Genomic DNA, 26,347 nt, shown 5'->3' with positions numbered 1-26,347 from the left:
CTATGATTGCATTGGGTTTTTTCACTGTAGTCCAAGAACATCTCTTTCTATTCCCTCCATTTTTCAATCGTGGTCTCCCTTGTTCTCATCATCAACCCCTTCCTCCGCCAGTAGCGATCGTTTCTCAGCATTCATTGGTCATTGCCACTCTTCACGCTTCTCTCTTCACTCAGGTTCACGTCATGTACGTTATCATTTGAAATTTTTGTGTGTTTGTTTTCATTGTTGCTCCAGGTTCGCATAATGTACGTTATTAGTTTCATTTGCAGTCGTTTACGTTGTCATTTTTGTTTTCGTGTTCATTGCCCTATTGTGCGAAGGGTTTTGTTTTGTGGTTGTTTTGCGTTTTTGCATTTTTATTTTTCGTTTTGGTCTCTGTTTTGGTGAACCAATTCGTCGTTTTGCTCTTTATTCATATAAGTCATTGTGATGTGTTGATTAAGGTTTGATGAAGAACAATTTATATTCTCTTGTATTTTTGGGCTTTTATATGTTGAAGGGTTTTGATATAGCATGGATTCATTGTTACTCTGTTTTATGGTCCTTTATTATTTTGATTTATGATGCTCTCTTTTTATACATGACATTGCTCTAGTTTATGATGCTCTGCACCTCTTCTATGGTGCCATTGGCGAATGGTTCTACCAGAAAATGTAGAAGAACTGTCACTTGCAGACATAAAGAAATCAAAGCCCACTAGGAAGAAGATTGAGTGAGGGGAGGAAAAAGATGAAGCGAGGGGAACAAATAAGATCAGGGAGAAACACATACACTCAAGACTCCATCATGTTGGAATTGAGATGAGAGAAGCTTTAGAAACCCTAATTTGAGGAAGAAGAAGCAAGTGAAGAAGAAAATATTTGACAACTTTTTAAATTTTGCATCAAAGTCCAATCTACGTGTCACAATCTGAGACAATTTGCCACATTGGATAGTCTATATGGTACTAAAGTTGCCAACAATGCACCTTACTAACGACGTTACTTTTAAATTTAACGGCAAAGACTATTTTGTAAAATGTATGCAAAGATAGGAACTATTTTTTACATTTAAAAATAATATGGACTAATTTGCAAAAGAAGTTAAAAGTCAGGAACCAAAATACTTATTTACTGTTTAAAAATCACAAATGCATCTTAGAGAAAGGCTAGTAGGTAGTAGCCGCATCACAAATTAGTTTATAAATTTTCAGCTTATTAGCTATAAGCTAATTTTACTCACAACATTGGTTAAAGTTTATTAATAGTTATAAAATGATAAGTGTCAATCTTATGTGGTCGCAATGTTATTTCAGAGACTTGAAAGGCGTTGATGTTACTGCTCAATTGCTATTCCTTTTTAAAACCATTGCTTGTTGTTGCGGAAATTTGATTGCATACAGAGGCTTTTCATTTTAAAAGGTACTAGAATAGAGAAGGGTAAAGTGGAAAAATGTTAATTTAGTTGTTTTGCGTGCAACTACTACCATGGTCTATTTGGGGAAATTTCTCTATTACCGCCGGAACTACTTAATATTTAACCATTTCGCATAATCAGTTCTGTTGAGTATTGTTGTCTTATCTATAATAGAAAAAGTTTTGCTGCAATGATTCACACAATTGATATGGTTCAGAATCTCAAATTGCCATCTACAATCATAATTCGGACCCCAACAGTTGACTCTTCACAATTGTTAGCAAAATCACTATTGTCAATGGCGAAATTAGACAATTTTTAGAGTACTGAGAGTTAAGAAATAAAGAAAAAATAAATCTTTCTTTTATAATTTTTTATTTTTGAAATAAATTGAGGGGGTTTCATATAATTAAACTTTTGTTTGCAAGTTTTTATAATTTAGGTGTTGTAAATGCAATTTTAAACCTTGATTACAAATGAAACAACACTAGAAATATGTTGTGAGTACCATGGAGTTTTTATCTTCTTAACAATTGCTTTTGTATATGTTATTTATGATATGTTCAATAATTTAATTTTCTGGACATAACTTTAGTTAATTTTTAATCCTAGATATTAAGCAGGAAACCCCATCTGGATGATGAGATCTACAACGAGCTTGTTCAGAGAGCTAAGGATGTAGGATATGATGTGAGCAAACTCCACAAGACCCCACAGAGTGATCCTCCACCAGAGGAAGAAGGCCCCCAAGACACAAGGCATTTGGTGGCTCAAATCCATTTTTGGGAAATAGGCCTCCATGATGATATATAATTTATTATAATGAAAATGTATTTCAATTTCATTACATGCAATGAATAGACAGATAATGAATTTTTAGTTGGGCAATTTCAAGTTAGAATGCCTCTAAGGCATGTATGCATTGATTTGCTATGTTATCTGTATATGAACTTTTGCGTGGTGTCACTGTTATGGCTGTTGCTTGGTTCACTAATGTCTCCATACTTTTGCTCTTAAAAATTAAAGGTTGTCTAATTCTCACTTATAAACGGTAAGTTTTTTGTTGAAAAAACAAAAATAACTTCTACCAACATACCTTGTCTCTTCTCTTTCTCTTGCAGTAAGATGTGAAGCCTTCAATTATAAACTGAGAAAAGTGATTTCTCTCTCGCTCCTAAAATGTAAAACCATAAATACTTAATCCTAGTCAGAAAGTGATGCTGATGATAATTTACACATGAAGATTTCAGGATAAGAAAAGGAAATCAAGCTTTATAACTAATTTGCAAGCAAGTCTGCTAGTATCAATGTAAACCTCAGCTTACATAGAAAGCTAAATATATCGAGCCAAAATAGTTTCAACTTAGGAAGCTTATGAGTTCATGGAAAAGTATCTTGCTTAGTTATAATTATCAAAAGAGAGCAACAGCATGTGGTTTGGGTTGAGGATGTACTGATGTAGTATAGTATACCAAAGTCACACACTACCCTTTTAAAACCTACATGGCATAACAACAACCAAGCCTTTCCCACTAGGTTGGATCAGCTACATTGATCAAACAATGACATGTTTTAATAATTTTGACAAACCATTGACCGCTAAATTCTTTTGAATGATTTTGCATATAACTTTTCTTAGTCTATCTCTATCTCTAGTGACAAGGATACCCTCCATCTTATTTACTCTCTTTATAGGGGCATCTACTGGTGTTCTCCATGTGACACCCTCTACCCCTCACATATATATTAATAAAGGAATAAAAATTCAAATATTAATTAAAAGTATTTTTAAAACATTTTTAAATACAAGCTTTTCAAATGGGTAAAAGGCTCACATTCACTTTCTTCTACATCATATTCAAACTTGTCCAAATAAATAATAAAGTCATCTCGATTCAAAGAAAGTCATATAAGTCTCATACAATTAATATAGAACCTATATCCTAATGTCACATCATATCAGAGCGTGGTGTTCCCGTGTCCTCTAGCATGAGGTTCTTCATAGTCATCCACCTATTCATCTGCTCCCCCAAACACAAAGTTCAAGATCATCACAGGATCCAAACACAAACAGCAAACCGGGAGTGAGTTATCACATTGCTAACTACTAGAGAGAAACAACACAACATATAGTAGCCAAATACAATTTACTTAGCATATCTCACATTATTTCATCACTTTGTCATTCATCAATCACACCTTTCAATCATCAATCATTATACACAGGAATCACACACTCCGATCAAGACATAATAACACATCAATTTCATAATAAATAATTAGCAAGCGTATGCGACAGTTATGCTAAGACTCAAGCCTATATGCAATGTGGTACCATGTCAGTGAAAAACCACCCTGAGGCGCTTAGGAGTACATAACAAGACAAACCACACAATGGGTTTGTCAGGTCACTCTCACTAAGTAAGATCATAGGGAGACCAGTCAGGGTCACGATGTTTTGCGAGAATGCTCCAACCATATGGGATCAACATAGGCTTAAATGAGCACTCAAACCCGGTGACCCCCAAGGCCTACACTCCGAAGAGTCCGTCAGGGCCTCTCCCTCCTGATTCAGGTCCAACCCCTAAAATTATTTTAGCACACAGACTTTATCTATGAACTGTACAAAACACACGACTCCTAAATTGTTCTCAAAATAATTTTAACTCGTCGCCCTTTAAGGGTCTTATCATTAACTCGTCGCCCTTAAAGGGACTTAACATTAACTCATCGCCCAAAAAGGGACTTAGCATCAACTCGTCGCCCTAAAAGGGACTTAACATCAACTCGTCGCCCTAAAAGGGACTTAGCATTAACTCGTCGCCCTTGAAGGGACTTATGATCGTGTGATTGTACAATTCATAGTTCACAACTCGATGCACATATATATCTCAATCATATACATACTCAATTTATCACATACACTTAATCCCAATCACAATGGTATAATCTCAATTTAACATGTTATCACACCTCATGAATCATGTACACTTTACCTATGAACTATGCAATACAAACATCTACTGAATTGTTTTCAAAATCATTTTAACTCGTCGGATTCACACAGTGGATCCCATCACAATACTCGTCGCCCTTAAAGGGTCTTACAATTGTGTGATTGCACAGTTCATAGTTCACAACTCAATACACACATCTCATCTCAATACACATGTATTTCATCATCCGTCACATGTTCAATTTATCACATACTCACAGTTTGAATCATCATTTCATAACCTCAACATAACAATTTATACAAAGGATTTCATCATAACATGGGGTGTAAAATCCCTGGAATAGTTTCTCACAATTATATTACAATCAATTAATCAAATTCATGGATTAAACACAAAGACATCAAGAGCACTCAAGTTTATCAATCAATTCTCATCAGGACATCAATTGGTACATAGAACACAATAATATTATATTTATAATCATAAAGAGAAAAATTATAATTCAATAAACATCCCAAAATAAACCCAAATTTAGTTCACTAAGGATCCCTACACATGTTCATTCTAATCCCCAATTGCGATAAACTCATCCCTTACCTCTAAGCGGGCTCACGTGTCTTCAGCCAGCGATAGCAACATCTCTAGCGGTTCCCGGAAATTCTTTCAATTATTCATCCGACTGCTCCGATAGAATTCTCAAACGTCAGAGAGACGGAGAAGAGATTGAAACCTCCACTTGTACTGTCTTCATATGATTCCTTTTTCTCCCTCCACGAATATTATCTTGCAAATCCCAACGGTGGAAGCGTGCGGAATTGAATTTCGAACAACATATCCAAATTTCACAATAATCCAACGGTTAACGAAACCGGGATCATAGTTTTACCAAGACAACTCTGGATTTCTGCGGGAAAGAAAAAGGCTACAATGCGAAGGGTGTTTCTCTCAGTTTAGACATGATATAGAAATTCCTAACGGTAAGAATGCTCGGAATTGTGTTGCGAACATGATACTCAAATTTCACGACGATCCAACGGTGAACGGGTTCAAGATCGTCGTTTTTCTGAGACTGGTTTGGTGGGCTGCGGGAAAAAGAAAGGGTTTTGAGAGGAGAAGGAGAAAAACGAAAATGAGGCCAAAAGGAGGCAGCTGATTTAACATAACTATTTATACCTAGGGTACTCAGCCTATTATTTGCTCTATATTTATTTATTTATTTATTTTTTATTAAAAAGCTTTTTAAATTTATTTACGAAAAATTGGGATGTTACATTCCGCACATACACAAATCACCGAAGACAATGTTCTACCATTTTCTATAGTACATGCTACCCCAACTTTCTCTCCAATGCATTCATTCATAATCCTACATGGTATAATAAGTATGCCTATTCTAGATACAAGTTGAACCTACTATACTCATAATTGCAAATTTGTCTTTGCAGTTACAACTCAGTTAAACAATTTAGTATGTTTATAGCCAAAATTAGAAAAATGTCAAAATCTTCTAGCAGTAAATAACACTAAATGAGTCTGAATACATCAAATATTATAAATCTCCCAATCTGTCTTCCCGTTCAAATAAGAAAATATATTTTATCACTCATAAATAAAATAATAATAGAATCCTGGCGGGAAGGGAGAAAAAAAAAATAGCATCTTGCCTTTTCTCATTTTGTTTTCTAAATAGCAGTCTACGAGAATGTTTATATTAAATTTTCACCATTCTAGAAACACATATGTGCCATATAATGTGAATTGGGACTTGGGAACCATGCTAATGTGTCTGACAACTTTTAGCAAAATCATGTTGGATCTACATAATTTTCACTGTTTGTTGGAAACATGACCTCATTATTGTCAATATTCATGGCAGTTTAATCAAAGTATTTAATGGAACATGGTGGCCAACCCCAAAATTCTTAGGTCTCTGAGACACAACAGTGACACACTCCACCAAAAGTATTCAGGAGCAGTAAAGAATCATTCAGCTCTCTGCTCTGCCACTGTAGTGACCATTACAGCAGGAATTAACAACCCAATAAAAATCTCTACATTTAATATTATATTATCAATTTTACTATTTTGTATAATCAAAAAGTGATTCAGCTTCAAAGCCTCTTGTTCTCTGGCTCAATGGAGGTCCGCAGATGGAAGTATGCCTTAAGGTCACTACAACATGCAAAGAACAACATAAGATCTTATAGCCAAGTTAGGAAATTGTACTCTGCATCCTCTGTTGCGGTTTCCAACAGAATACTCAAGAAAAGAAAGGAGATATGATAACAAATTGTCCTTTCTTTTTACTTATTTATTGAAGGATTTTGGATTGTATAATGTATCTGTTACTTAGATGCAACATCAGATCTTATAATCAGACAAACTCAAATCCAAATCCAACATAGTTTGGTAGAGTAGAAATGCAACCTACAAATCCTAGATTATAGACATGAAATGCAAATTAATGAAATCAAATAGTAAAAACACGATTGAAACAAAGATGAACAAGAAAAAAACCCTATAATACTTAGATGAGAGAGCGAGAGAGACTAATTAGAGACAGAGAAGCTGTGTTTCAGAGAAGAACATGTTGAAATTGAGTGTTGTTGCAAGAGAGAGATTAAGCGCAGAGGGAGATTCAAGAGTGAAATGAGGGAGAAAACACGTTGAGAGAGAAAGAGAAGGGTGAGAAGCTGTTGGAGGAAGGAAAACGTGTCATTCACAAAAGAATTTCAAATTCTTTAATTTTTGAAAGAATTTGAAATCCTAATATTTAAGCTTATTAAAATACCTGACCAAAATATTGAAATTTTAATTTATTTTCAATTTTTTTTTATCTAAACACCTTATTTAACTGAAAAGTAATTAAAATCTTTTAAAAAATTGAATTACCCTATTAAATTTCTCTATTGAAACATACTCTAAGTGATTAGTGAAACTCAATGAAATTTACAAACACTAAGAAATGAAATAAATCGCTGACTAAGAAATAGAAATTTTTGCTTAGGGTTGGGAAAAGACAAAGGGAGTGAGAGCATGAAAGTTGAAAAACTAAATTCTATGAATGCCAATGTTGACTAAGAAAAGAGATAGTGTGAAATTCAGAGTGAGGAAATGGGTAAAAGATAACATTGAAGAGAAAGGATGTGAAAAATAAACAAGTTTTAAAGATATGAATTAAATATTAAAAACATTGTTGTGCATCTAATATCCGGAGTCGGATATTAAAATATTTTTGGTGCTAGGAATAAGCTATCACTAATCACTAACTTTTTTTTAGTGAATGCTCTCACCAATAAAATTATATCATATGAAAAATAAAAAAAATACAATAATTTAATGTGATTTGATCCCTCTTGCTTAGGTCCACAAAACTGTTTCAAAAACATTTTCCTGTCGCAGAAATGATTATAAGATTGTAACTCATCCTAAATAGTGGACCACTCTACAAACTCGTACTCCACCTAATTAACACTCTCACACAAAGATACTTTTCTCTTAACAAAGTGATTTTTTTCACAATCTCTCTTCTCACACACTCTCTTTTCATGTGTTGTTTCTTCATTAACTCTCTTCTCTATTTATAGTGAATATTGTCACCAACTATAATAAATAAGTTTTCTTGGAAGTTGAAACAAAAATAACTTTCAATGCATCCATTTAAATAAGTTTTATCTAGTAAAATGTAATCTTTCACTTTGCATTTAAATCACCTAAACCTTATTGATAAAAAATTCAATTCTCACTATACATGCATCTTATCTTTTGGCTTGAAACTCTATAATTCTCCCCTCAAGCCAAAAGAGAAATATTCTTCAATCAATTTGAAATTGAACAACCTTCTCCTCCAATGGAAGTATCTCCTAACACTTTTACAACATTAGAAAACTTTATTTTCTTCTTCACTTTGTTATCATGGTTCCTCATCAAGGCTTGTCCGTCCAAATAGCAAAGGTTAACTTTATTTTTCTGTCCTTGCAACACCAAGTGTCTCCTCTTGTACACCTTGCGTCCCCATTTTGAACTAACTTACTTGTACCCTTATGATGTCATCTCCCCCGTAGAAATCATATTTACAACAGTAGAAGGTACAAATCTTACATTTGAGAAAGTTCAAATAGTGTTATCATGGAACTTCATCCTCACACTCCTTATGCTTTCAACCTTCATTTTTCCATCATTCCCTAATTTGAAATGGTCGAATTTTTCATCGGTTTTCAAAGTATCAAACATCTTTCGATCTCTATAAATGTGTTTTGAGGCAGCATAATCCATTACTCATTTTGTTTTAGCAACCTCATCGTTTATTTCCAAAAATACATCATCTTCATCTTCAACACCTTTTAATACATTAGCTTTAGAGTTGATGTCATCTTTGTTCATATCTCTTAATTTCTTCAAGTCCTCCTTCATTTCTTTGCACCTTACTTGAATATGACCATTCTCACCGCAATAGTAACATTGTACGTTACTCATATCTCATTGTGCACATGATTGCGATTTTGATCTTCCTCTTGACCCATCATGTCTCCTTGAATGATTTCTCCCTCAGTCAAACTCCACCACAGCTATTGCATGGTGTTCATTATCAAAATTTTCAATTCTCATCATTCTTTCATTTTCTCTAAGAGCGGCAATCTTCTCATCCAAATTCAAAGTTGATCTTCCCATAAGCAACGTTTGAACCAAAGCTTTGAAGGACTTTGATAGTGAGGTCAACAACAACAGCGCTTGCTCCTCATCAAAGAGTTTATCATCTGCATTCAATAATTAACTTACTAGTTGATTAAACTTGTTGATGTGGTCATGGAGGTCTCATCCCATCTCCATTTTGAGTTGATACAACTCCATCTTCAAACAAAGGTGATTGGCTAGCGACTTAGATGCATAGATATTCTTAAGCTTCTCCCACAAGGCCTTCGGTGTTGTCTCCTTTAACACGTGTTTTATCTCGAAAGTAAAAACTAACTGAATCGTGCTCACAGCCTTCCTTTGGATCTTAGTCTACTTGGTTTCATTTATAGAAGTCGATCTTTCATCTTCTAACGCCTGATCAAGATCTTATTGCACCAAAAGGTCTTGAATAGTACTCTACTAAATCATAAAATTTATTTTTCCATCAAATAATAGTATCTCAAACCTTTGTGTGCTCCCGACCATAACTCTGATACCATTATCGGGTAATCGACGCTCTCACAAATAAAATTATTCACACCCACAAAAGATTGTAAAAACACAATAAAGATTATACCATAGAAAAAATAATAACAAATACAAGAATTTAACGTGGTTCGACACCTCTTGCTTATATCCACAAAATTGTCTCAAAAGTATTTATTTATCACCAAAATGATTTTAAGATTGTAACTCACCCTAAATAGTGTATTACTTTACAAAACCGAGTGTCACACTCATTGATTACAAGAAATGATAATATTATCACACAAATACACTTTTTTTCTCAACAAAATAACTTTGCGTTAGCTATGGAGTTTCGTTGCCTTTCATTGCTTTTCTTTCTCAATGTGAGCTAAACACCTTTACATAATTCATCTGTCTTTTTTATTTTTTTAAATTGTAAATTAAGAAACATGTCTTCGTTATCTTTTTTTTAACAAGTATTCATATTCATGTTTCCGAAACTGAAGTGATGGATTTTTGTATGAATATGTAGGTGATATTGGTGATCACTGCTCATGCTGCCATACCTCCAGAAGTGTACCGGGAAAGGATGCTTCCAAATACCCCAATGCCCAAAGCAATCATAGAATTTCTAAACCTTGGTTAGTAAGAAATTTAAGGGCACTTGTTTTCTGAATTTAATACCGAATACATGCTATCGAATTGTAGTATAGAACATTTTAACTAGTACGATCCATGTAAGGAATTTCATTATATGTGCCCAGTTAGGGATTATGCTGAAAGTATAATAAAAATAAAAGGTCTTCTCTAGAGTAAAAATTAGGTAAAATTGTATTTTTGGTCTTCTTAATTGTCTCCAATTTTGATTTTAGTCTTCTTTTAAATTTATTTACGAATTTATTCGTTCAATTATGTCCAATCCCGTAAATGTGGTTTCAAAGTTTAAATTTAGACGTTAACTGTTACGAATGAATGTTGACTATCACGTGTCACGTTGTGATTGAACGTTGATTGTCACATGTCATGTTTTAATTGGACGTTGACAACAACAATACATTTTCATTATCCAATCAAAATGTGACTGTTAAAGTTACAACCAACGTCAAAATCAAGGGTTTGGAGAGGATCACATTTATGTGATTTGACATAATTAGAAGACTAAATCCATAAATAAATTTAAAGGGATACTGAAATCGAAACTAAAAACAACTAGAAGGAGAAAAATGTAATTTTACCAAAAGATTAAACCATGAGTAACATCAATAATTAGAATTGGGATATAATTAAGTAGTCTACGGCTATGCATTGCTGACATCAGTGACAAGGAACCAAGATCTTAATGTTCCCAACTTCGGGGATGGATTAAAAACCTATTAATGGGAGGCTAATTTTTTTCTTCCTTCACCATTGTTTAAATGACTAACTTCTAATAAATAATAATTTTTAAAAAATATTTAAAAATTTTACAAATAAAATTCAAGCTAATTTTTATTTTTCATTTAAAAAAGTTAATATTTTATTTAAAATGGCATTAACCTTAACTGTTATCATAGTGATACTGAATGCACAATTAATTTTATGAACAATTTTACACTAATTATAAAAGGCAAGGAACTCCCCTCTGCATCCGTCACTGCCGACTTTATAAAAGAAAAAGAATAATCAAATATGTCTTTATATTTACCTTTTAAGTGATTTTAGTTGACTAATATATAATTTTTTAGGAGAATATTAGTTTTTTCTTCTTCATAATATGCCTTCATAACATATATATATATATATATATATATATATATATATATATATATATATATATATATATATATATATATATATATATATGTTGATATCGTGTTTTTTATGTTGTCAAAGGAGCTGACGAGATTGTCGATGGTGCTTGGAAAATTGAATCAGAAGATCATCTAATCTTCTGGTTTTCTTTGAAGAGCGATTGAGGCCGGGCTCGAAATTGGATGCACACTTCAATAAAGGAGAAAATGTAATCCCTTTATTGCCTCGCGAAATAGCACAGCATATACTATTCTCATCAACAAAGATAAAAGAAATAGTGGAGATGCTTTTTGTTAAACCAGAGCTAGAGAATGTTGAGATGGTAGAGGGAAGCTATTCATATGTGAGAAGGGCCTACAATAACTGGAGAAGAAAAGCTTTGTGCCACTTCATTAGAGACCATGCTAGATTTTGTCATTTCTATACTTGGGAAGAATGCCCAAAAATACTTAGTGAAAGATGGAGTGAAGATGTTAGCAGAAGATAATTAAGGTCATTGCTTGTCATCCTATGCATTACCCATATGTTGTATTATTTTTTTGTCATAAGGTATCAAATACTACTGCACATTTTATGCCTTTGGAGGGAGAAAATGGGACTAGAGTTAAAGCTGCAGCTGTATGCCACAAAGACACATCAGAATGGGATCCATATACCATTTTTCTTTTTACAAATGCTTAAAATCAAGCCTGGAACTGCTCCATTGTGTCATATCTTCCCTGAGGGCAACCTTATTTGGTTTGCCAAATAAGTTACTTAAGTCTTCCCTGATAGTGTGTTCTTAAATAAGTGTGCCACATATATCAACATTTCCAGCTAGGGCAGAGTTATTGGCTTTAAAGGATGAGATTAGTCATGCTTTGGGTTACTGGGTTATTAATACGTTTAATAGAACTTCGAATTATGATATGCATGCAGACATGCGCATGCAATCATGCAAGGATCTCCAATTCTTCAGTGTCCTTGGGAAGTATCAATTTTTCATATTCATTCTAGTGCTAATGCTGTGGCAGATGGACTCACAAGCTTGGGAATCCAAGTCATATGCAATCTGAGGAATATATCATTCCTCCATCTTTTGTTTTAGATTTTTTTTCTTACGGGATCTTGCTAGTGTGGGCTAGGTTTATATATATATATATATATACTCATTGTTCCCACATTTATATTATAAATAGTATATTTTTAAGCATAGTAGAACTAATAAAATTAAATTAAACACTTATTTTAACAATTTTAATATTATAATAATTGTGTAAAATACTTAAATGTATATAAAATACAACCCATAAATTTAATCAATATAAATAACTCATTTAAATAACTATATATTATAGATGTTCTTGTTAATTTTGTTAAATATATCACAACTTCTCAAACGGGTTGGTACTGTAAAAAAAAAAAAAAAAACTCCAAGGGATTGGTGACTAAAATTTCAACTGATCAAAAAAATCACACAACCTTCCATGCACTAATTCATTATTAATCCTGAGCGAATAATGTCAATGATGCTTTACTTTATTAAATTTGAAATATACATTCAAAATTTATTGATTTAGAAATTTCATTAAAAAAAGTTAACGTTATTTTATGCATGGAAAAGTAAATTCACTGTCTCACTTTCAATTTTAAAAGTTTTTTCCCACCATCGGATTAGCATTAGTGTGAATATGTATCAACTTTTTTGCTGACTAAGTTTTATTTAGGAATCTGATTAGTTATATTTAGTGTAGGGATCTTTTATTTTAATTATATATTTTTTTATTATCAAAGACTTGATCCTTAATACTACTCAAATCAAAATGATGTATTAATATTTTAAAAGTATATAAAAACAATTTATTAGAAGTAATGGTCTAAATTAAAAAAAAAACAAAATAATTTTCTAATTCACCCAAAAACATACTGAGAACATGAAATAATCAAATAACATAAGTAAATAAATTTAGAAATATAACTTCAGATTGACAAGTGACTCACTCAAGGAAGAAAGAAATGGCTAAAAACGGCACATATTTAATAAGATAGGAGATAATCATATTATTATTAAATCAATTTTGAAAAATCCTCCATGTTCTAGACGGGGTTTCTTTTTTAATGTATGGCGAGTTATTGATCATAACTTGCTTTTCACTATGAATATACAATAATAATAAAATAATATCAATAAAGCAAAGTAAAATAGGGATAATCATATATTATTATTTAATGTAAGGCGAGTTATCAATCATACATTGCTTTTGAATATGAATATACAATAATAATAAAATAATATCAACAAAACAAAGTAAAATTGGATAATCATATATTATTATTATGATTATTATTAAATCACTTTTAAAAAATCCTTCACGTTCTAGACATGGTTATTTTCTTAATGTTAGTGAATCATCAACCGTACCTGCTTTTGACTATGAATATACAATAATAATAAAATAATATCAATAAAATAACGTAAAATAAATCTATATTCAATTAAAAATAGAATAATGAATGAAATATTATTAATTTAGTTTATACTCCACGTGTAGGATCAAATATATTATAACTGACTCTCAAAATTATTAAACTGGAGATATACCCAAAAAAATATATTATCATGAACATACTAGTGACATATGACGAAAATGTCTTAATATCCATATCTTAATTCAATATGGATCGGAAATGTCTTAATATCCATATTTAATTGACACTATATAAAATTAAGATTTGAATATTTTTCGTAGTAAGTCATAATAAAGTGTATCCAATCCAAAAAAATAATCAAATAATAGAATAAGATTTTTTTTTTCTATTTTATTATATTTTGTTTAATTTTATTTCGTTTATCATTAACTATATGTCTTCTCGTTTTTTTTAAGGAATCATTAATTATATATCTAAAATTACTAAAACTTGTTTAGGTATAGTATATAATTAATAGTAGAATTATAATATAAAAAATATAATAACTGAAACTAAAAATAAAATAAAAATAATTTATTTATAAATAAAAATTATAAGAGTTTAAAATTAATTAAGAAAATCTAAAATTACAACATCCAAAATATATTTTTATCAATAAAATAAAATTGAAATATTTCAACTGATAAATTTATTAAACATTTATAATTTAAAAAGATATTTTAAAAACTTTTAATACAATATAATGATACAATAATTTCAATATAACGAGTAGTTGACCGATACCCACGTACAGGTACTTGATATCTTAAACAACTCTTATTGTAAATGGTCTTAATGATCTTAATTGATTGGGATGGCTTTGCATCAATCTTTCGTAAAGATCCAAATTAAATCAAAGGTGAATATGACAAGTCAACAACCCCGGTAGATATCAAATAATTTAATAAAAGTTATAATAGAACAAGAATGGTCGAAAAATATTATACAAAATGGCTTTTGCTTTTAGTGACAATTTTTTTTGTTTGATTTAGTTCTTGCAGTACCAATTTTTTTTTTAGTTCCTATTAGATACTTTCCTTTAAATACATAGGATTATATTTCTTTAACATATTAATGTCTGAGACTAAAGTATATATATATATATATATATATATATATATATATATATATATATATATATATATATATATATATATATATATATATATATGTATATATGGGTAATTAATGCTCTCACAATCAAAATTATTTATACCTACAAAAGATTATGAGAATATACACAAAAATTACATCGTAGAAAAAAAATAACAAATACAAAAATTTAACATGATTCGACACTTCTTGGTTACGTTCATGGAAACGTCTCAAAAATATTTTCACAATCACAAGAATGATTACAATATTATAACTCACCTCAAATAGTGTATCATTGTACAAACCCGAGTATCTCAATCAATGATTACAAGAAATGATATCACTGTCACACAAAATCACTTTTCTTTCAACAAAGTGACTTTGATTCACGATCTCTCTTCTCACACACTCTCTAATTCTATCCTCTACATTTACAGTGAAGATTGTCACCAACTATAATAAATAGCTTGAAAGTTGAAATAAAAATAATTTTCAATACATCCATTCAACTAAGGTTCATTTAGTAAAATATAATATTTCACTTTTCATTTAAATTACTTAAACCTTAATGATAAAAATCTAATTCTTAATATGCATGCATCTTATATTTTAGCTTGAATATATATATATATATTGCATGGTCTCATTTAATCTTCTTGGTCCCAACTATGGTAAAAGAACCTGTTTTACTTGCTAATAAAGTACATGGTTAAACAAGTCAAGAAACTCGACCAACTTTTCTATTTGAGGAGACAAGCTTGTTTACAACAAAATGTTCTTAAGGTTATTTGTTCGCAAAGAAGTGGATATGTCAACTATGTTTATTGCTAGAATTTGTATGAGTATAAGGGGCGCACAATTTGTAAATTCTTGCGATCGAGTCAGAAACATCATATTAAATAAGAAAAGGAATAATTAAAAATAATATTTAATTATAGATGAAAATAAATTTTAAAATAGGATATTAAATTAATTTCTTTTAGTATTGGATCCTATTTCTATTTTTATATATAAAATTAATAATAAATATTCTTATAAAATTTATTACTTATTAAATAATTATTTATTAGAAACTAAATATTTAAATTACTGTGAAGAAAAATTGACTTTTTTTCATTCCTAGATCGGTCCTTGGCCTCAATGATCATGACGCCCTGAATAAAATCCACCATCAATTTGTAGCCAATAGCCATGCCACTCCCCAAGCCTCCTCAATGATTTTAAGTAATTAATCATATTATTCAAATATTAAATATTTTTAATAATTGTGTTTTATGTTAAGAATTTTTTTTTCTACTATACTAATAACACTTCAAGTTTTCTTAACAGTTTTTATACCTTTATTTGCAACTGAATAAAAAAATAGAAAATTTATATGTAATTTTGTGAAAATAATTTGTACTAAAAATCAATTTTCTTACAAAACAAAATTTGTATAAGAATACATAAAGTAATTAATTTTTTTATGATTTTTTTAATAAATTTAAACAAATAATCATTTTCTTTCCAAATTTATAACAAAATTTGTATGAAGTTTTTGTAGAGAAAATTCAAAAGACAATCTCAAAATTCATGGAAAAAGTTACATTGAAGAAGGTCCACAAAGAAAATTCACAAATTTAAGTCATATTGTGTTTTTAATAGCAACAAGAATATAAAGACATAAAACTAAGGAATTTAAAAATACAAAAAAATATATTATAAAAAGTTAATTAATGAATGAAATAGTTAACCTATAACAAGTGTTATTAAATCAACCATAATAACTGATGTTATAAAAACCAAGAGCTTAAAATGAAATATTAACATAAAATTGTCTATAAAATTAATAATAAAAAAGAAAATATTAAAATTATCCTTTTTTTTTCTCTTCCGATGGCTAAAATGTTTCAAATTAAAATAATTTATATCTTTTCAATAACTTAAAACCGTTAATAATTAAAGAAAAATAACTTTAAATAATATATAAAAATATTACAAAAATCTTATTTATTAGTGATCTCTTTTTATATATAAATAAGAAAAATTTAGGGGGGCATGACTCCCCTCAAGATTAACTAAGCTTCACCACTAATCACAGAGTATATACTACATTCAACTCAAGTATTTATCTATCAGAAATAAAATAAAATAATAATGGTATTGGTTGTTCTGTTGGCACAATTTTTTAGAGAGGCTAATCAAGTTAAAAATACATTAGATATTAGTTTGGAATTTTCAAACTATTCTTTTTCTACTTTTTTTTATCAGAAAAAATAAATAGTTTGAAAACTCCAAACTATTTTATTTATGTATTCTGTTTTTTATTTCTCATGCTTTATGAGCACATCTTGCTTCCATGTATTAGTTTTTCTTGAGGTTTCTCAGCTTTAAATAAATTTTATTTCTAAGCTTTAATAATATTTGAATTAACGAATAAAAATTATTATTTGAATAAAAATTATTATACCTAATAATATATAAAGTCAAATTGTTATAAATTGATACGTCTAAATAATAAATGTATAGTTTCTTACAAAATTCGTGTTTCATATCCACCTAAACCATAAGTCCTATTGGCTCAAATGCAACATATGCCTCATAATGCCATCTCACCCTTCCTCCAAAAGGTCTATATATATCTTTGGTTTCTCTGTGTCTCAATATCACATTCTCATCTCTAACCACTTTGCTTCAGCTATGGAGTTTCGTTGCCTTCCATTGGTTTTCTCTCTCAATGTGAGCTTTAACTTTTACATGCATTTCATCTCTTTTTTATTTTGTGAACTTTAAAGCAGCATTTCTCCATATTATGCAACTGAAGTGGTGTACAGTAGAAATTCTTTAAATTAATAAACTCTTTAAAATAATAAATTTATCTGGTTCCAATTTGGGCCAATATAAAAAATTGAAAAACTTGATAAAATAATAAGATAATAATTTTTCGTGAGATCCCTTTATAATTTTCGGTCCCAAGAAAATCATAAATTAATAATTCATAAAAACTGAAAAAAAATATATTACATTCATGTAATTTATGTATGTCAAACTTGCTTAAGAATACATTGAACATATTTGTTCATCTTGTTTACATTTAAAGTACTTCTTCAAAAGTCATTATTGATTTCCAATACATATGAACACAGTAATTACTAATTTACGTTAAATCCCAAAGTTCACTGCAACATCATTCTAAAAGACATAGACTAATTTACCTTTTTGTTTGGTATCTACAATATAATTACTTAAAAACTCTTTAAATTAATAACTGTATATTTTTTATGAATATGTAGCTGATCCTGATGACAGCTCATGCTGCCATACCTCCAGAAGTTTACTGGGAAAGGATGCTTCCAAATACCCCAATGCCCAAAGCAATCATAGACTTTCTAAACCTTGGTAAGTAAGAAATTTAAGGGCACTTGTTTTGTGAATTTAATATGCATATTATTGAATTGTATGCAAAACATTTTAACTAGCTCGACCCAGGTAAGGAATTTCATTCTGTCGGCCCAATTAATGATTATGCTGAAATTAAAGTATTATAGAAATGAAAGGTTATTTTTTTTAGAGTCTTATAAGAATAAAAGTTAAGTAATGAGGAAAATCAATAATAAGAGTTGGAACATAACTTGTCTTTGGCTGTGAATTACTCACTGACTTCGGTGACGTGGAAACAATAATCTGAATGCTCCTGACTTTATAAAAGGAAAAGAGTAATTAAAGGTATACTTAATTTTTATACACCAATTTACGCACGAGAGAGAAAGAGGAAATAGATCGAAAGAAACGTGTAATAAATAGATAGAATGATAAAGAAAAGAGGGGAGACAAATAGTGTAAAAAATATCATTAAAAAGTTAGAATAATTTAACTTGAAGATAATCTGACCTATGGGATATGCATTAAATTATACTTGTGTTGTGATGAAGATTCATTAAATATTAGTTCAAGGAAGTATTTGCTAAGTTTTTCATATAGAAGAATTATAAATCTTAAGAATTATGGTTTTCAAATATAATTAAAATCTGTTTGGTTAATTATAAATATTTCTAAAAATATTTATGATTTAAATATTTAAAATTTAAATATATTTTTAGTTTTTGTATTATTATACTTTTTTGGTTCATTTCTCGTAAATATATTTATTAAACTCTTGATTAACTAAACTCTTATAATTTTAGTAGATTTTTTTTTGGATAAATTCGTGTGAAATTGCATAAATTCTCAAGTTAGATAACGAGTCAACAAATTTCAAACTAACCATAACTCTGACCCCATAAATCCCACAATGACAATGTTTTACCATGATTTAAGAAATTAACTCATTTTAAAAATGTTTTCACTTTAATAACTTATGTTTTTAGGAATTTATATATAATTTGGTATTATTTAGTATTAATGTATTGTTACATTTTTATTATTGTGATTTGTTGTTTGACTTTATTATACATTTCAAATGTTAAATTATTGTTGTGGTAAAAGTATTTTGTTAAGTTTCTTTTAAGCAAGCAAATATAGTACTTTGTTATGAAAAAGCAATTAATTCAACAGATATTTTAAATTTATTCTTATAAATAGGATCAAGTCAATTTTTTAATTTGATTCTTATAAATAAGAAAAGAGGAAGTTATGACTAAACTTAAATGTAGTTTCTTAAGTCTTCTTCAATCAAAATTGTACTTTTACTTCAATAATCCGTGTAATAAAATTTTATATTAAAGATGCATATAAATTATTAAAGTAAAATTTTAATTTAGATTAAAAATAATACTAAAAATACTTAAGGAATGAATATAACTTTTATATCCTTTATACAAACAGTTGGACACTTTAATTACGCGATAAGTGTACATAAAGTCAAAATTTGACTCTTTATTCAAGGGAAATTAAGGAGTCAAACATTTTATTTACATCAATCAGCATTGTGTCTATTTCACATATGTCGATTTGTTCAACGGACGAGTGGCGGGAAATTTCCCTTAGAATGCCACCATCTCCACCACCAATAAGCAGCACCTAAACATATATGAGAAGTGAGGGTAGATAATCTTAGAGATTAATTAATTTCCACAGATTATGGTTAGTCATATATAGTTATAGACTAATATGCAATATTGAAAATTGAAATGTACGTAAGACTATGTATTTGTCTCATACGAAACCTTTTTTGGGTTAAGGATAGAGCAAAGAGGAAGGTGAGTCATCATTTCTTGGTAAGCACATTCGTCCTTCTCTGTGAGTTGGAGTGCTCCATCAAGGACAAAAACCTTACCATATGTTGATGACTGCAATGGAATTAACATTTAAGAAGCGTCAATAATTAACAGAAACAATTTATATAACTATAAATTAATATCGATCAAGAGCCAATTAATCAAGATATTGTGTTTCGCTATTAATTATTATCACTCACCTGAAAAACTAGCATAGTCTGGTATTCAGATTTCCCTTGGAAACAAATCTTTTCTACCTTCAAGAAGTGTGCTCGGCCTGCAATACACGTAATTTGGTTAGCTTTATTGAAAGATGCATCGGTGAATATTATATATAGAAACATAGATCATCTCCAATTATCGGTGAATAAGACAGCCTAAAAACAAAGGAAAATAACTAGTAGAGAGGAAGAACATAGATTATGAAAAACAAAAACAAAATCAAATGTGAGGTTGATCCTTTTGTTAGAAAGTATTTTTTTAATAGGCTTGTTAGAAAGTGTCTCAGCTGTGGGAGTAACACGTTTGATCTTTTTGGTTAATTATTAATTAATAGGTTTTTAAATTATTTTTTATTATATAAATCTTACGAGTCTACTAGTCAACTTTACGAGTCGAGTTTACACAAATTTTATAAATTTACATGAACTTTTGAGTTTACTAACCTTGCTCATGAATATAGTTTTATTTCTTATAATGTAATCAATTCTTTATTATAAGATTCCTTTTTTTTTCTTTTAGTCATTGTTATTTTATTTTAGTTCTTCTAATCCATTCATTTTTTCGTCTTTGTCCTTGTAACATGTAAACCATTTTCTTTTACTCCCTATAAAATATTTTTAAAATAAAATATTTCAAAATAAAAGGAATATTTTAAAAAAATAATAATTTTATAAGGACAAAAAAAAGTACATTACAAGGACCAAAACCAATATTTATATAAGTTTCATGAAATAAGAGAGTAATTGATATTTTTATGAAAACTTTAATTGACAGATCAACTTCCTCTTTGGTATGGTGCTAAGGAAACCCAATCTACAGATCAAATATTCCTGTATGATGCTAAGAAAACCCAATCAACAGATCAAGTTCCTCCTATCTTTTATGGTGATAAGAAAACCCAATCAACAGATGAAGTTCCTCCTATCTTTTATGGTGCTAAGAAAACTCAATCAATAGATGGAGTTCCTCCTATCTTTTATGGTGCTAAGAAAACCCAATCAACAGATGAAGTTCCTCCATACTTTTATGGTGCTAAGAAAATCCAATCAACAGATGAAGTTCCTCCTATCTTTTATGGTGCTAAGAAAACCCAATCAACAGATCAAATTCCTCCTTTTTTTTCTTATGGTGCTAAGAAAACCCAATCAACAGATCAAATTCCTCCTTTTTTTTCTTATGGTGCTAAGAAAACCCAATCAACAGATCAAGTTCCTCCTTTTTTTTATGGTGCTAAGAAAACCCAATCAACAGATCAAGTTCCTATCTTTTATGGTGCTAAGAAAACTCAATCAACAGATCAAGTTCCTATCTTTTATGGTGCTAAGAAAATCCAATCAACAGATCAAACTCCTCTTTTTTTATATGGTGCTAAGAAAACCCAATCCGAAGATCAAGTTCCTATTTTTTGGTACGGTATTAAGAAAACTCAATCCGAAGATCAACCTCCTCTTTGGTACGGTGTTAAGAAAACCTATGTTGCAAAAAGAAGTCTTTCACAAGAAGATGAAACGATCCTTGTTGCTAATGGTCATCAACATGACATCCCAAAAGCAGACCAAGTTTTCTTTGAAGAAGGATTAAGGCCTGGCACAAAATTGGATGCTCACTTCAAGAAAAGAGAAAATGTAACCCCATTGTTGCCTCGCCAAATTGCACAACATATACCGTTGTCATCAGCAAAGATAAAAGAAATAGTTGAGATGCTTTTTGTGAACCCAGAGCCAGAGAATGTTAAGATTCTAGAGGAAACCATTAGTATGTGTGAAGTGCCTGCAATAACTGGAGAAGAAAGATATTGTGCAACTTCATTAGAGTCCATGGTAGATTTTGTCACTTCTAAGCTTGGGAAGAATGCTCGAGTTATTTCTACAGAAGCAGAAAAGGAAAGTAAGTCCCAAAAATTCTCGGTGAAAGATGGAGTGAAGTTGTTAGCAGAAGATAAGGTCATTGTTTGTCATCCTATGGATTACCCATATGTTGTGTTTATGTGTCATGAGATATCAAATACTACTGCGCATTTTATGCCTTTGGAGGGAGAAGATGGAACCAGAGTTAAAGCTGCAGCTGTATGCCACAAAGACACATCAGAATGGGATCCAAACCATGTGTTTTTACAAATGCTTAAAACCAAGCCTGGAGCTGCTCCAGTGTGTCACATCTTCCCTGAGGGCCACCTTCTCTGGTTTGCCAAATAGGTTACTTAAGTCTTTATTTGTTAGTGTGTCCTTAAATAAGTAGGCATTTCCATATTGCATCTGATGTACTATATCAGCCTACAATGTATTTCTCTATGTTTGAAATTGTGATCTACCTTAATGGCATCATAATGTAGTGATTATGTTGTTGTGATGTATTACATATGTATTAATGTAACCATGTTATGCGACTTTTCTTTTCAAAACTACCTTTACTGAACCTACATTTTAGTAATAGGTGTGTGTTAGTTGCAAAGAGAGACCCCTGATAAACAAATACTTACATGGAAAATCAAAATATAAAAAAGGGAAATATTAATATAGTAAGAAATAATAGTATCATAAAGCTAACAGGTCATGAGTAAATAACTAGAATGACATAAATATACGGTAACAACAATATATATTGTCGTTATTCGTTAGTTCTAAACATGCCTTTAGTTAAACTGGTGATCGATGCTTGGATTGTTGATTCACACTTATTTCCATAATATTTTAACTAGATTTGGTTTACTTTGTATGAATCAATTCATGGTCTTGTTTTTCTAACGGGAAATAATCTAATATTATTATATAAAATAAGTATTGCAATGTGTTTAATGACATATGTATTGTGATCTTAATCACTTTTATCAAAAGTTAAATTGATATATTTTAATTTTTTATTTACGTATTTAAAGAAATCAAAGTATTAAAACACATGTTTAATAGAATTATTTAAATGTTACCAGTTGTCATCTTATAAAAATGAAAACAACCTATCTTTTAGATAAAGTTAATTAGTTTAATTAGGATGTTCTGTTTTTCACTTTTATGCTTGATATGATATTGGATTATTTGTTTATATTTTGTAAGGGAATTATTGAAAGACTCAATTGAAAAAGAGTTGAAAAGCATTGTCATCAATGTAGAAGAAAAAAAAGATTATGGGATTTCCTAACAAAAATTTTTAAGCCCACCACCTTAAGCCTACACCGGAAGAAAAAAAATGAAGAGTTTTGTTAGGTGCATCCAACACAATTTCTTGTGTATCCAATATTTTAAGTGAAGTGACGAAATTCTCTTTCACTTAAAATTTTAATAAGGTCACCCTTTCCTCTCCCTGTTTGTACGCGTTGAAAAAAAAAAATCCAAGCACACAGGGTGAGGATTGTCCTCACCTTATATACTTTATCTTGACACTATCTCTAGTCAATGTGGGACTTGGGTTTTTTTCTCAATACACCCCCTCACGCCCAACACTTTTTGGGCTTGGTGTGTGGTCCTTTCAATAGATCTAGGATAGGCTCTGATGCTAAGTAGAAAACTGGAGCCTAATTCAACCCTAAAAGCTAGCTCACAGGGTGAGGATTGCCCTCACCTTATATACTCTATCTTGACACTATCTCTAGTCAATGTGGGACTTGGGTTTTTTTTCTCAATATGTTGTTCCTACCGTTGCCATTCGTGCCTCCATTCATGCCTTGTCGCCAGTCCCCACCACCGTTGTCGCGTTCGCCTTTGTCGTAAGTTCCTCTTTTCCACTCTTCATTGAAAATGGGATTGTGTAGTCATTATAAGGATTAACAATCCGTACAATGCATACGGATTAGAAATTCTTATGGATTATAAGGTTTAACAATCCATATAATCCATACAGATTACCACTATTGCATTCTACTAATATATGGTGTAAGCCATTACTTTGCTGATGAAGATTATCATGAGAGAAAACTATGTGCATGCCGTTGGAAGTCTGGGAAGGCATTAACAATGTCGATGTATCATAAGCGGTTGGATAGATTGACATCCGATGCTATGTGCTAGATTCCTTATGGTGACCACCGTGCATTCAGAGAATTTTGAGTTGATCTCATTATTTTGTGGACAAATCAGATGGGTTCATCTATTGTCATACACCAACCATAGAGGATTGTGCGATAGTTTGGTTATGTGCAAACCATTCCTCCAACCTCTGCTGCCCCATATTTATTTATAAAGGAGATTGACGATAGATGGATGCACTTTTTTGAATACCTTGCACTAGTGGGTCAAATTTGTGTTGCTCCAGGATAGTGTGCAGTAGACTACATGGAGTGGTTTTACATGATATCTCATTCCTTCATGAGTCCGACACAGCCTAGGGATCCTCCTAGACATCCACCTATGGTTCACGATGATACATTTATTGAACCAGATCCTCCTCAGCAACCGGTCGCCACAACATCTATGCCAAAACCACTTGCAGCTACACTTGTTGATGTAGACATGCCTCGACATGCATTGGTATAAAATATTTTGAATTCTCACTGTTGTAGTCATTTTATGTGTCATGCATTAAATTTTTACTGTTTAGCTTGTTGTCAATGTCATAGGAGGCTTGTCATGCAATAACATAAAGGTTGGAATGCTTGATCAACATAAGGATAGTCACTGAAGGAACTGAAGCATACACTGTGATCGAGGAGGGCCTAAGGATCGCCAGGGGTGTGACTGCGTAAGGCAATGTATATGTTTGATCGAGATGAAGGCGGCGTACACTAGACACATGAAGATTGTTAGGATTTTTTAGGTTTCATAGGATTTATGTATGCAATATGACTGAACAATGTTTGTTATTTAGTGTTATTTGTTAAGCTTTTTATTTATTTTCGTTTATGTAGTATGTGAATATTAAATTATTGACCTAAGTAGATTATTATGTTAAACCTTAAACCAAATTATTTAATCCCGCATCCCAAAATACATAATTCGTCAAAACTAAAACCCTAAATCCTAAATCCTAATTCAATTTAATTTCTAATAACCCTAAATAAAAATCCTAAAACATAAATAATTATATACCGTTTGATGTTTTTTTTTCTAATATGATTATTTGCATTGTCGATAATTAAGTAAAATAAATAATTATATGAATGTCCAATGAAACACGCGTTAATTATCATATTACATGATAACCCCGTAAGTATGTCACAACTATGTACATTACAAATATTGTCTTAACAATAACTAAATGTTCAATCTTCCCCTAAATCAACAAAGTGTGTTGTCAACCTCATCAACAAAGTGTGTTCAATCCTTCACTACTGCATTCTACTTACACGCTCAAACTCTGCAACAATCTGATTTAAAGCATACATTGATACCATGCCAAGTAGTTTCTTATGTAAGGTAACTTTAAGAACATGTCCAACCACATGTGTACATGTCTCAGAATATGCCTTAATTTCTATGTGTTGCAGTGTGATCATGTTGTTCATGGCTTCTCAAACACTACATAGGTCTCCAAGGCTATTCTACAGTTGTCTCTTTAAGGCCCAATGAGAAGACTCAAACTTGCATTTGAAATACACAAACAAGTAAACAAAAACAATTATTTTTATCTGTTAGATCCTAAACCCTAACAACAATAAATATTTACAACTTTCATACTTGTTAGTTGTTGTGTTTCCTAAATGCATCACCTAGCTTATTCGTCCGAGCTTTAACAAATCTTTCTTTATGAGAAATCAACCATGTTTGCTTGACATAGTCAACAAACATTGACCATGGTGAGCAAGCAATTTCAAACTTCAAAAGGCACTCATCGAACTCTTGCTCAGAAGTACAATCCACCAAACTCCTCCAGGCTTCCATGACATAATCCCATGCATGTTTTGGACCAACCAAAGTTTTACAATTTGCCTTCACATTCTTATCAATGTGAAATCGACACAACAAATTTGTAGTATCAGGAAAAATAGTTTACACTGCATTCATCAATGCTAAATCATCCTTGTTGGGGTTACACCAACAATGTCAAGTAACAACAACCTGTACCTGTTTGTTTTGTAGGTACTATCTATGAGAAATACCAAATTACAAACATTGGATAATTTGACTATATCAGGATGACTCCAAAATATATCACGTACAACATCTTCATCAT

General features: G+C 30.7%; 2 protein-coding genes and 1 pseudogene across 2 annotated transcripts; 2 read left to right on the top strand and 1 right to left on the bottom strand.

Moving 5' to 3' along the window:
- The first annotated feature begins 2 nt into the window (after positions 1-2).
- On the top strand, positions 3-12,299 carry LOC100782065 (BURP domain protein RD22-like; annotated as a pseudogene).
- Positions 12,300-17,347: 5,048 nt separating this feature from the next.
- LOC100786660 (BURP domain-containing protein 9) lies at positions 17,348-22,631 on the top strand. Its single transcript, XM_006578557.3, has 3 exons — positions 17,348-17,546; positions 18,101-18,206; positions 21,020-22,631. Exons 1-3 carry the CDS (start codon positions 17,412-17,414, stop codon positions 22,438-22,440), a joined length of 1,662 nt encoding a protein of 553 aa, XP_006578620.1. The 5' UTR covers positions 17,348-17,411; the 3' UTR covers positions 22,441-22,631.
- LOC121174789 (spermidine synthase 1) lies at positions 19,591-20,433 on the bottom strand. The gene is made up of 3 exons (XM_041014915.1): positions 20,224-20,433; positions 19,973-20,095; positions 19,591-19,826 (listed from the first exon to the last, which is right to left on the bottom strand). Exons 1-3 carry the CDS (start codon positions 20,365-20,367, stop codon positions 19,683-19,685), a joined length of 411 nt encoding a protein of 136 aa, XP_040870849.1. The 5' UTR covers positions 20,368-20,433; the 3' UTR covers positions 19,591-19,682.
- Positions 22,632-26,347: the final 3,716 nt, after the last annotated feature.

This window comes from Glycine max, chromosome 4, assembly GCF_000004515.6.
Source record: "Glycine max cultivar Williams 82 chromosome 4, Glycine_max_v4.0, whole genome shotgun sequence".
Lineage (NCBI taxonomy): Eukaryota > Viridiplantae > Streptophyta > Magnoliopsida > Fabales > Fabaceae > Glycine > Glycine max.
This window is presented reverse-complemented; position numbering and strand designations above follow the sequence as displayed.

Excerpts from the sequence above, each read along its gene's own strand:
- LOC121174789 (XM_041014915.1), bottom strand. The coding sequence starts at position 20,367 with ATGTTTCTATATATAATATTCACCGATGCATCTTTCAATAAAGCTAAC. Across the intron at positions 20,096-20,223 it reads AGACTATGCTAGTTTTTCAG|TCATCAACATATGGTAAGGT; the intron begins GTGAGTGATAAT and ends ATTCCATTGCAG. Across the intron at positions 19,827-19,972 it reads CTATCCTTAACCCAAAAAAG|GTGCTGCTTATTGGTGGTGG; the intron begins GTTTCGTATGAG and ends ATATATGTTTAG.
- LOC100786660 (XM_006578557.3), top strand. The coding sequence starts at position 17,412 with ATGCCATCTCACCCTTCCTCCAAAAGGTCTATATATATCTTTGGTTTC. Across the intron at positions 17,547-18,100 it reads CATTGGTTTTCTCTCTCAAT|CTGATCCTGATGACAGCTCA; the intron begins GTGAGCTTTAAC and ends ATGAATATGTAG. Across the intron at positions 18,207-21,019 it reads CATAGACTTTCTAAACCTTG|ATCAACTTCCTCTTTGGTAT; the intron begins GTAAGTAAGAAA and ends TTTAATTGACAG.